Genomic DNA, 12,718 nt, shown 5'->3' with positions numbered 1-12,718 from the left:
TCAGGTATCGACAGTTGTAACTGAATCGGTTGAAGCTGTCTCTGGGGAACATTGGATGGTGTAACACTGAAAGCTACGGCGGTATCTGATGCTGTGGAACTTCCGAACTGAATTTGGATATCAGATCTTTCACGGGGAATCTGGGCGTGCCACGCCCCACCTGTGCTCTTCTCCACAGAGACCTCAACAGTTTTGATCGTGCTTACTGGGGCCTCTGTCTTGACAACACGTGTGATACCTCCACCTTCGTTTGTGTCCCTTGAGATCTCAACCGTTTTGATTTTGCTTAAATAAGGGGCCTCTGTCTCAATATCGCGTGTGATGGCTCCTGCTGCCTGTGTACTGACTACGCGTCTGATCTGTCCACCTGTCACCTGGCTTCCTGCTGCCTGTGTACTGACTACGCGTCTAATCTGTCCACCGGTCACCTGGCTTCCTGCTGCCTGTGTACTGACCACGCGTCTAATCTGTCCCCTGTCACTAGCTGGCTTCCTGTTGCCTCTATACTGACTTCGCGTCTAATCTGCCCACCTGTCACCCGGCTTCCTGTTGCCTCTATACTGACTTCGCGTCTAATCTGCCCACCTGTCACCTGGCTTCCTGCTGCCTGTGTACTGACTTCGCGTCTAATCTGCCCACCTGTCACCCGGCTTCCTGCTGCCTCTATACTGACTTCGCGTCTAATCTGCCCACCTGTCACCTGGCTTCCTGCGGCCTGTGTACTGACTACGCGTCTAATCTGTCCCCCTGTCACTAGCTGGCTTCCTGCTGACTCTGTGCTGACTACGCCTCTAATCTGTCCACCTGTCACTAGCTGGCTTCCTGTTGCCTCTATACTGACTTCGCGTCTAATCTGCCCACCTGTCACCACCTGGTTTCCTGTTGCCTCTATACTGACTTCGCGTCTAATCTGCCCACCTGTCACCTGGCTTCCTGCTGACTCAGTACTGACTACACGTCTAATCTGTCCCCCTGTCACTAGCTGGCTTCCTGCTGCCTCTGTACTGATTTCACGTCTAATGTTTCCACCTGTCACTGGAGCCTCTGTCTTGACAACATGGGTGATGGCTTCACCTTTGCCCTTCTTCACCGAGGTCTTCTCAACAGTCTTGATCTTGCTTCCTCTTGCATCTGACTTGACTATGCCTGTGATATCCCCACCTTTTTCCTTCGTCACTGAAACCTCAACTGTTTTGATATTGCTTACTGGAGCCTCTGTCTTGACAACATGGGTGATGGCTTCACCTTTGCCCTTCTTCACCGAGGTCTTCTCAACAGTCTTGATCTTGCTTCCTCTTGCATCTGCCTTGACTATGCCTGTGATATCCCCACCTTTTTCCTTTGTCACTGAAACCTCAACCGTTTTGATATTGCTTGCTGGAGCCTCTGTTCTGACAACGTGTGTGATGGATTCACCTTTGCCCTTCTTCACCGAGGTCTTCTCAACAGTCTTGATCTTGCTTCCTCTTGCATCTGACTTGACTATGCCTGTGATATCCCCACCTTTTTCCTTCGTTACTGAAACCTCAACCGTTTTGATATTGCTTACTGGAGCCTCTGTTCTGACAACGTGTGTGACAGCTTCACCTTTGCCCTTCTTCACTGAGGTCTTCTCAACAGTCTTGATCTTGCTTCCTCTTGCATCTGACTTGACTATGCCTGTGATATCCCCACCTTTTTCCTTCGTTACTGAAACCTCAACCGTTTTGATATTGCTTGCTGGAGCCTCTGTTCTGACAACGTGTGTGATGGCTTCACCTTTAGCCTTCTTCACCGATGCCTTCTCAACAGTCTTGATCTTGCTTCCTGCTACCTCTGTCTTGACTACGCGTGTGATGTCCCCACCTTTTTCCTTTGACACAGAGACCTTTTCGACAGTTTGGATCTTGCCTCCTGGTGTCTTTGTCTCAATGACTACATGTCTGGCTTTGTCTGTTGTCTCCAGGCTTCCAGGTGTCTTTGCCTTGATGACTACATGTTTGTCCTTGTCTGTTGTCTTCAGGCTTCCTGTCTTGATGACTACATGTCTGTCCTTGTCTGCTGTCTCCAGGCTTCCTGGTGTCTTTGTCTTGATGACTACATGTTTGTCCTTGTCTGCTGTCTTCAGGCTTCCTGTCTTGATGACTACATGTCTGTCCTTGTCTGCTGTCTCCAGGCTTCCTGGTGTCTTTGTCTTGATGACTACATGTTTGTCCTTGTCTGCTGTCTTCAGGCTTCCTGACTTGATGACTACATGTCTGTCCTTGTCTGTTGTCTTCAGGCTGCCTTTCCCCTTGCCTTTAGCCAAGAGCAGTTTATCATCTCTATCAGCAGGTACATCAACGACATCGTAGGAGGTAGTAACCTCTTTGGTGATGCTGTACACTCCATTGCGGTCTCCGGTCGCGCCAAATACCACATTGCGGTCTTCGGTCGCGCCGAATACTGCATTGAAATCTCTTGTGGTGCTGACCATCTCATTGTCATCCTCTTCGAATTCCCCACGATCTACGATAGTCTGTACTTCAGTCCCGGAGGTTTTTGAGCGAATTATGGAAAGGATAGCTTCGTCACTGGGGATGTAACCATCACTGTATTCAGCAAACAAGTCCATGGTCATTTCCTGTGCAGAAGTTAAGATAAATGAAAATACAAGAATAATTTTAGATATGACAACTGCTTTGCATCTTGTGGAAAAAAAACATATTGAGTGGTTAGTGGAAGGCTCTATTAGCAATAGCTGCCCTATAGATATTTGACAACTTCTGCATTCTATATTGTACATACATCTAAAATATGACACCTGGCAGCTATTGCAGATGAACCCTATCTGCAGTAGCTTCCTTATATCTGCAATAGCTGCCCTATAGACATTTGACAAATTCTGCATTCTATATTGTACACAGCTGAAAATGTTACACATGGCAGCTATTGCCATATTGCATGAACCCAATGTACAGAATGACATATTCATTCATTCATTCATTCATTCATTCATTCATTCATTCATTCATTCATTATGTTTATTGTATGTGGACAGATCAAGTTAACCAGTCCTGTACATAGATAATATAAAGTCGATAATATATTATTGATTATAGCTCATGGAGGCAGCCATTAGCAGACCACCAGAGGATGTTTAAAGACATTCCCACAACCCAATGGGGTTTCTGACCTTGTATGTCTGGCTTTTGTACACATGTGGTACAGTTGATCATGCCTTGCATTGGAATTATGTGCAAATATCTGGTGTTTTCATCCTATTATTTAACATTCATAACATCGAGACTTAGGAATAAAATTAATGCAGTGGGACAATATGAATGTTTCCTGTAAGAAAATCAAATATCAGTCCTAAGTCTCAACTATTAGCTTGTTGGCTGCAGTTTTAAAATTACCATTTTGTGTGTGTGGCAATGGGGACTTTGCCTTTAAAATTAGGTTATATTGATCAAATTTCCCAATCATAGTGCATTGTAGGAATGCCTTTAAGCCTCCTCTGGCAGACCACCTATTGCCAGATGTTTGGATTATTTTCAGCTACACACAAAAATGAATTTGAGAATTTTGAAAATAAATCATGACTTTTTGATAAACAGCTTACTGCAAAAATTCTGAGCATTGGACGTTCTGAGCATTGGGCGATTCCGAGTTTCACATACAAAGCACAAAACAATTTCTTTAAAAACTTTATCGAGAGATTTAAGATTTACTCATCTTGCCATTGAAAACTACAAGAATACCGCCCGCAGAGCTTCAAGCCACATGCGGAATGCCAGACATCCTGGCACCAACTACAAATGGCTGCGCCAATGTAATGTAAGTCAATTTTACATTATCAACTTTATGTTATCTATGTACAGGACTGTTAACAGATTTAATTTTAATATTTGGCGGTACACAATGCATATCTTATAAGGGAGCCATTTTTATTTGACACCATGATATTATTCCTAGGTAATGCTTTATGAGAATAAAGTATCCTTTAGCACATAGGTGATACCATAATTTTAAGGGGAACAAAGCGGTAGAATGATGATTTGTTCCAATACGTTTATTATCATTCTTAAACAGATTAACTGTAAAATCTTGTTTGAATGTAACCTACATCCACTTTTATTGCAAAGTTCAATCAGTTACTCCTGTGTATGAAATTGGTGAATCCTTCACCGCAGTGGTACTACCCAGCTAACAATTTTTCGTTGTTACAACGTTGTCTAAAAGGTATATAAAGTCGTACAAACGTAATATATGGACGTTGTAAGTACGTAATCTGTGAACTCGTATTCGTGTCGTGAAATTTCCGTTATTTCCGAACGTTAATGTAAGATCATTATGACGTTGTTTCGACGTCAAGTTGTGAACGTCGAAACAACGTCACTATGATGTTATATCTAAGGACGTCCATAGATGATGTTGTATCTGGGTCAGTTCATGACTTTTAAACCACGTTTTAACCATGTGCTTTATACGTCGTGACAACGTGATTATGACATTATATTAACATCCGGCAACAATGATGCTCAATCCCAAAAGGGAGAGCGTATTAAAATTTAAAGTTTAGAACTTCAGGAATAGAAGTCGTTACTTTGAGTTTCACGCCTAAAGGTGATCGTCAAAAGACACATTCAGAAAATTTTGGCTGGACAACAATCTCCTTGGAATGGAAGAATTTACATTCCATGGTGTCAATATCTAAATTTTTTTTCAGATACGTATTTGTGTAACGTTTTCTGAACGTATTATTCAAACGTTGTCATCAGGTCTGGTCAAACATTGCATCAACGTCGAAACAACGTCATTACAACGTCATAATGATGTTATATCAACATCCAAAAATCAACGTCGAAAATAACGTTGTCACTACACGAATACGAGTTTACAGATTTACGTATTTACAACGTAAATGACAACCTAAGTCCAACGTCAGCGAATGTCGTGAAAACGTAGTGTGTTAGCTGGGTATATCGCATTGCGTCGATGCATGAGATCGCTGCGCATATATCATGTTACGCACAACGCGAACGATACATGCAACCTCACAATATGCACAACAATCTTTTTAAAAGAAAGCATGCAAGACCTACCTGGGTTTCAAACTGGCGCTGTTTCTGTTCTGCAACCAGAGGCCAGGGATGTTCAGAAAAGAAGTCCATGATCACTTCCTGTGTAGGGAATTTCAGGTTAGGGTTAGAGTTAGCATTAGGGTTAGTGTTAGGGATAGGGTTAGGATTATAGCCAAGGTTATGTTTAGGATAGGGTTCTGTGTATGCTATCCCTCTCCACGCGGGTGTCGATTGCAGACGACAAGTTCCATTTTTTTTCTAAAAATTCAAAAATTTCAGAATTGTACATTTTAATAAGCATATATGGAATCAGCATGAAAAATGCATTAGAATGAGTACAAACAAGCCTAGTATTGGTTCAGTGGCTCTTAAGAAAGCTCTTCATATTTTGAAAAAATATCTCAAAACTTGGACTTTTTATGTTGAAGCCTATGGCTAGCATGGAGAGCATTAGGATTAGGGCTTAGGTTTTATATTAGGGAGGGTCGACACCAGCTTCCTAACAAAAGCACTTTTGTTTATAAGACACCATCATAGCTTGTTCTCTAATGCTAGATTTTAAACAAGGTAATCTGTTTCTTTTCTTTTCATACAGACCAGCATGCTTATTAAATATATGTGATATGATCATTTTCTTGGGGCCCCTACTGAATCATATCAATTTGTAAGCGCTCTTTAGCAAAGTCATAGTTCATTGAATTTACAACCGTATGACAAAACAGGCGAAATCAGTAACTTTTTGCACAAGATTTGCAATTTAAAGAGAATTGACCATTGCTCTGTTCTAATGAAGCTATATAGTATATGGCCAATATAAGTGTGCTCTAGTTTTCATTTTATGACATAAAATTTGAAAAATATTGTAAGGAACACTTGAGGTTTTGACTTTTAAAACCTACATTTTGGTCAAAAAAATGTGCCTGCTTAGATAGGTAGTTTTCAACAGATTTACCACATTCGCCTTGCTATAACATTGAATTGCATTATCTGTTGACCTAATGTAAAAAAGTGTTTTAGGGGGAATTGTTAGCTTTCGTTTGATATAAAAAAAATTCTGATTGGATGAAGGGAACACTTGAGGTTTGGACAAAAACCAATCACAGATATCTATTTTCCAGATCTCACACAGCTCTTATGATGTTATGCACTCAACCGTGTAATATAACACAATATCTGTGTACTCGGGTGTATCGAAATTGACAGTATTTTGAGAATCAAACACTTTTGCTAATTAGTGTAATTAATTGATTTTAAGTCATCAGTGGAAGTCACCATGTTTTGATACTTGGGCTGTAGTGACATCACATTACACACATTGCATGGGCGCTTAGGTAGTGTGATAAGCGATATTGGCAACACAGAAATAAGCGCGAAATGTAACAGGAAAATTGAAAACAATTAACGTACATGTGCAACCATGACTGTTTCAAAATAGCCCGCTAAAGTCATGCAGTTATCTTCGAGGTCATGCCTTGAATTGGTTTGAATCAGGAATACTACAGGTACCTGCTCCTTTTGTTAGAAGTCACACATGAGTGAAGTGGATAACCTCATAGGAAAAACTAGCATTGCCCACTCAGCTGTATCGCTACTTAGGCTGTAGTGACGTCAAGAAATGATACCGATACCGGGAAATTTAAAGATATTTTAATTTTATTTCTTTATAACGGAGAGGTTTTTTGTACTTTAAACAGACCAGGTATGTTTATTAATTCATAAACAATGATAATAGGCAAAACATAACATGACCGGCTTGCTGATCCCTTTAATATAATTGGTGCAAAGCCTAGCGCTTGAATTTGATACATAAGGACTCGGACTCGGACATTGAGGACTCGGACTGGGACTCGGACATCAAAAATTGGCAGGGACTCAGACTCGGACTCGAACACCAAGGACTCGGACTCGGACATTGAGGACTCGACTACAACACTTCTCCTTTGGCCCCCATGGACCAGATTGTGTCACATATAAGCTTCCTGTGATAAGCTTTTTAGCCTGGTTTGAGCATTTTGTTTGAGCCTGGTCCCATCAGGTCCCATGTGTCTCTACACAGAGCGACCAGTTACACAAACAAGCCCTACCTGTGATTCAAACAATTGACGTTTCTCTGTCATATAATCCAAAGATATTGGCGCGTCATAATCCCAATGATCAGTAACTGAAAGAAACAAAGACATAATCAATGATTATTGGGCTATTCCATTTGAAATCCACCCTACCACTGTGGAAGATTTTGAAAATATCTTCCAGAGGAGGAGTATGTTTTTCAAATGTAATTGGACAGAGGTAATCATTTTGAAACCTATACTCCCCCTGTATTATGGCTTTACCGATATCTTCCAGAACTGGAGTGAGTATTACAAATGGAAGTTGCCCAATTGTCTATTCTATTCAAAATTGATACTACCTCTATGGCAGACTTTAGATAAATCTTCCACAGGGGTAGTGTGGATTTTAAATGGAATAGCCCATTATCTTCAAGGAGGATGGTCTGATTTCACCACATGCTATTTTCATCTTGGTTGAATGACCTTTGATCCCCACACATTTATGCTGGTTATGTTAATTGATTGAAAAAAAAATGTAAATAAAAATGCAACATGAAATTTGGTAAACTTAGGCTGCCGATAGTTTGCATATTTGGCCGTGAAATTTATATATCTTGCAGTAATTTGACCAAAATTTAAAAAAAAAAGGCTTAGGAAAATGGTATGGAAATGCAGATATGTGAATATGCAAATTTTTGGTGAGGTCAGCTTCTCTACTGTTAATAAGCTTCTGAAGGAGAACACTCAGCTACTAACAGAAGGCGAATATCCCGAGGTTCTTTTGCTGTGCTCGCAATATATATCTAGACCTGCAAATAGGGAGCTTATGGGAGTATATAAAGTAATACAACACATTTGGCTGGTTCCATTTAGGTGCATGTTGGGACATGTCTAAACATTACAAATATGCCAAAAAATCAGGTTCCATTATTATAAGATCATACATTATGGCTTTAATGAGCTTCTGAAGCCGCTACAATAAAGTGAATGTCCCGAGGTTCCTTGTCAGAATTTTTTTCGTATATTGTGTTTCGTCTCAAGTTGAGAGTATCGCCAAATTATATTTCGGAGTGGCTGATTCAAATCGGCATTGATCAATGCGATTATGTGGTTGCGTTGCCAGTGTATGGACAAATCACCTTCTACGTGTGATAGGTTAACACATGCAATTTAAATCAGTCACTGCCATATCAAACATCGCATTACTCTCAACTCGAGACAGGCTACAGACAATACGGTTGCTATACTTACGAACAGCAGCGTCAACATATTTAGATCTTCCCATCATTATAGCTTGCATAAATCGTGTCCTCTCAATTAAATATCTGGAACAAACAACATTGACAGAAAATAGCACAAAATATTTCACCTCTTGATATCATAAGTGAAGAATATATACTGTGTTTACGCTGGGCAAAAGTTGTTATCGATTTAAGTTGTGTTTTGCATTATGTACAAGGTATTAGCTAGCCCTGTGATATAATATTATACCAATAATTAATCCTTTATCCCCACGAGAACTACCTGCCGATTGGCCAAAAAAAAAAATTTCATTATCAATTGGACCAATCAGCAACATTGTTAGAATAATTTCACTATGCAACAAAATTGGGTTGAATTATTTGCAAAGCTCCATTCTGATTGGTGATTAAAGTGAAGGTATCATGTAATTGACCAATCAGATGCAATGCTAGATCGGCAGGTGGTGCTCAGGGGGTTAATATGTTATGTGAACTCAAAAGAAGACCATACTAATAAATATGATAAACCAAGCTATAGCAATTTAGCTTTTTGAACAGACTGAAGAGACCAAGGTCTGGCTTATGTTTTCAGGGTCAAATGTTGGCCAGGCAGTTTTGAAGAAAATGACGGGCACTTGCCAAATTCTAGCTGAGACCCAGATTATGTACATTCAAATTACCCTCACTTTACATCACATTAGGTTTCACTGCCTCAACAGAATTGATCATGTCTCACCTCCTTCTTCAACCAAATCGATGGTAATAACTCTTATAGTGAGGGATCAACATTTCACCACAAATTGCCTCACGCAAATCTCACTTCCTGGGAACTAAATACCACACAAGTTAATGTTTAAGTAACTCATTGACCCATGTGTGTCATATACTGCCTCTAGCTATAATGACAGCCTGCTGATCTGGTCAATCTATTGACTGATACTAACCTCAGGAGGAAATTCAATTTTTGATTAATTCTCTTCAGGTAGTGAAACGTAATGAAAAACCTCTACTCACCTATCCCATGATTCATAGAGTATAAAGAGACATATCAGTGCTGCCAGGAAGACCAAACATGCCATAGCAAGGACAGCCCATCCTATGTATGAGGCGTATGGTTGGCTCTGATTGGTCAATTACATTATATCTTCACTTGAATCACCAATCAGAATAGAGCTATGCAAATAATTCACCCCATTTTTTTTGTGTGTGGTGAAATTATTCTAACAATATTGCTGATTGGTCCAATTGATAATGAAAACTTTTTTTGGCCAATCGGCAGGTAGTTCTCATAGGGTTAACCTCACTTTACATCAAAAACCTCTACTCACCTATCCCATGATTCATAGAGTATAAAGAGACATATGAGTGCTGCCAGGAAGACCAAACATGCCATTGCAAGGACAGCCCATCCTACATAGGAGGCGTACGGGTAGAGGTAATCTTTGCGGATATGAGCAGGTCTGATACCAGGGGATTCTACTCTGGTACCAGGGGATTCTCCATCTGCTAATGGGGATATTATAGGTAAGCATTGGTCTTTGACTGTGTTAGCATCCCAAGCACTGTAATGAATACAAATGTATTTCTGTTATAAATTTCACACACAATTTTACAGTACGAAACTCATCATGCTTTTTCACCTTAAAAAATGAACAGAAGGAATTGATTAAAAAAATTGGAAGAGCTGATGAATCATACTTTATTTGAGAAATATATGCAAATTGATATTCATGAATATGCAAATAAATTGACATCAATCTTGTCTATTTCATTATGCTTCATCATAATACCCACTTTTGAAGCTCACAGGCATTAAGGTGGTCAAATTGATTAATGGTATCACGCTCAAGATATGCAAATGATCTCATTACTATTCAGTAGTAATGCAGACTACTTAACCAAAAAGTCTTCAGGACTAGAATGCATCACGCTCTATCACCCTATCACCTTTATAGTTCATTCCCACAAAAAGGTTTAAATAAATTATAAACATGTTCTAAATGCATTTTAATAACATTTACATGTCAGGCTATATTTAAGTCATGAAAACATTTTCAAAACGTTTTCTATGAAACAATGTTGTCAAAATGTTATTGTAAAATATGTTTTGCCAAACATTTTTGCAAGATATTTTGTCAATAATTAATAACATAAAATGTTTTGCATCATGTTTTCAAATGTATGTTTTGAATGTTATTGGAACGCTTTATACCCCGTCTAAATGTTTTATGTCACATGTTGTGCTGGCTGGCTGTTGCATCTAGGTGATAAAAGGATTATCAATATTTTGTTCTACCCATGCAGACGATGTATGACAAGCCATCCATCCCATAAAAAGTAACACAATCATCAACTTCCCATGCAGACAATGTATGACAAGCCATCCATCCCATAAAAAGTAACCCAATCATCAACCCATGCAGACAATGTATGACAAGCCATCCATCCCATAAAAAGGTTGACCCAATCATCAACTTGACAATGTATGACAAGCCATCCATCCCATAAAGAGTAACCCAATCATCAACCCATGCAGACAAAGTATGACAAGCCATCCATTCCATAAAAAAGTTGACCCAATCATCAACTTGACAATGTATGACAAGCCATCCATCCCATAAAAAAGTAACCCAATCATCAACCATGCAGACAGTGTATGACAAGCCATCCACCCCATAAAAAAGTTGACCCAATCATCAACTTGACAATGTATGACAAGCCATCCATCCCATAAAAACTTTTACCCAATCATTAACTTACCTCTTAATGTCCCAATACTTGGCAAATTCACCTGTTTTGTCATGGACTGCATACACCCACAAATCAGTTCTGAAAAACAAAAATATACTTGGTCAGCCCCTTGCTTGTCAGTGATGCTTGCAGGTACACAAATTTAAATAACAAAAAATCTAACTCAATAATTGTGGCACTTTTATTTTCCTATAATTGAGCATAGCCTGAAACTACTGGTATATCCTTCATTATGAAGGAACATATTATGCAAATATAATATCTGACCCCTAACCCTAACATATTGCAAATATATGCATAATATGTTCCTTCATAATGAAGAACTAACCAAAATACCATACATGATATAGTCTTTTATAATACAAAAAATACCCCCAAAAAACACAAATATGCTTGCAGTCAAACAAACAAAGTGAAAGAAAGAAGATAACCACACTCAAGAAAAGAAAAATGTGAGAGATAGAGATTAATAAAAAAAGAAGAAAAAAAAAGAAAAGAAGAGAGGAAAGGAAAAAAGAGTAAAAGAAATAAATAAATTCAAGAACAACGAATTTCTATAAAATGAGCCCAGACACACTCACATGACATATCCCATCAAACAAACAGACAAACAAACCTGAAACAGAAACAACAAGCAAATAAAAGATTTGTACGTACCTGCTTGGATTGACTTCGGTGAGACCATTTCTCTCGCCTTTGTACTCAGCACGGACAAACTCCACTCTCAGGACATAATGAGTCATACCCTGAGAAAAACAACTAAGAATAAAAAAACAAAAACAAAAACAAAATTTAACTTATTTGACTCTTATAAGAATACTGAATTTATGTAAAATCTTAAAAATAGTATTAGTACTCTTGGTGGGTCAGTGACATCAATATTCGTGTAATAAAATATTCTTTTACGACATTATAATTATTCTTCGCTTCTTTCATCAAATGTCGACGCAGTTAATTTTCTTCTTCTATCTTCTGTCTTTAAACTTATATGTTCATAGGTGTTTGCCAACAAACGAGGACACGCTCATTTTTCACATTCAAATCATGAACCTCTCTGCAATGAGGATTGTCCTCAGTTCAAGGAGGTCTGCAAATGACTGTCATTGCATGTGCAATGTATTTAACAAATGAATACATGAATACAAAACCCACCCAAGTCCATGGGAAGTGATTTTGAGAGAAAATATGTGTATCATTTTAATTCCTTAAGTTAGATTTACCTGGTCAATATGGTAAGTTTTACGTGCAAATGAGTGGATTAAACTGTATAAAGTATGACGATTAGCATTTCAGGGACTTTGTAGGGTTCATTTTAAATTTTGGACTTGGGTGGTTTTTGAATCATATACAAAGACAACAACGTTGGAATGAGATTACCACTAGTAAGATAATACAAAATAAAGCACACAGGTATGTATAATGTTGATAAGCATTCTGCCATGTAATATAAACCACATACGTTCCTTTATTAAACCCATTTTTTTTTTTTTTTTCATTTTTCAGCAATGAATGTGTTATAAGTGGACTTTTTATACATACTGGATTTCAATCAATGTGTTACAAGACTTAAATCACGGAATTGGGTGGTTCTGTCATACGTGCTATTTCTCACATGCTCAATAGACACAGA

General features: G+C 38.7%; 1 protein-coding gene across 1 annotated transcript in view; it reads right to left on the bottom strand.

Moving 5' to 3' along the window:
* Positions 1-421: 421 nt before the first annotated feature.
* LOC140171923 (uncharacterized) overlaps positions 422-12,718 on the bottom strand; it is a 34,525-nt gene continuing 22,228 nt past the window's right edge. Inside the window, exons 10-16 of the mRNA XM_072195271.1 lie at positions 11,746-11,847; positions 11,098-11,166; positions 9,666-9,899; positions 8,348-8,421; positions 7,130-7,206; positions 5,067-5,144; positions 422-2,602 (exon numbers count right to left, since the gene is read on the bottom strand). Of these exons, the coding sequence (XP_072051372.1) occupies positions 425-2,602; positions 5,067-5,144; positions 7,130-7,206; positions 8,348-8,421; positions 9,666-9,899; positions 11,098-11,166; positions 11,746-11,847 (2,812 nt within the window). The 3' untranslated portion in view covers positions 422-424. The remainder of the gene's footprint in view (positions 2,603-5,066; positions 5,145-7,129; positions 7,207-8,347; positions 8,422-9,665; positions 9,900-11,097; positions 11,167-11,745; positions 11,848-12,718) is intronic.

This window comes from Amphiura filiformis, chromosome 15 (genome assembly GCF_039555335.1).
Source record: "Amphiura filiformis chromosome 15, Afil_fr2py, whole genome shotgun sequence".
Lineage (NCBI taxonomy): Eukaryota > Metazoa > Echinodermata > Ophiuroidea > Amphilepidida > Amphiuridae > Amphiura > Amphiura filiformis.
Note: the sequence above shows the minus strand (reverse complement) of the source record. Positions and strands in the feature narration are given on the sequence as shown.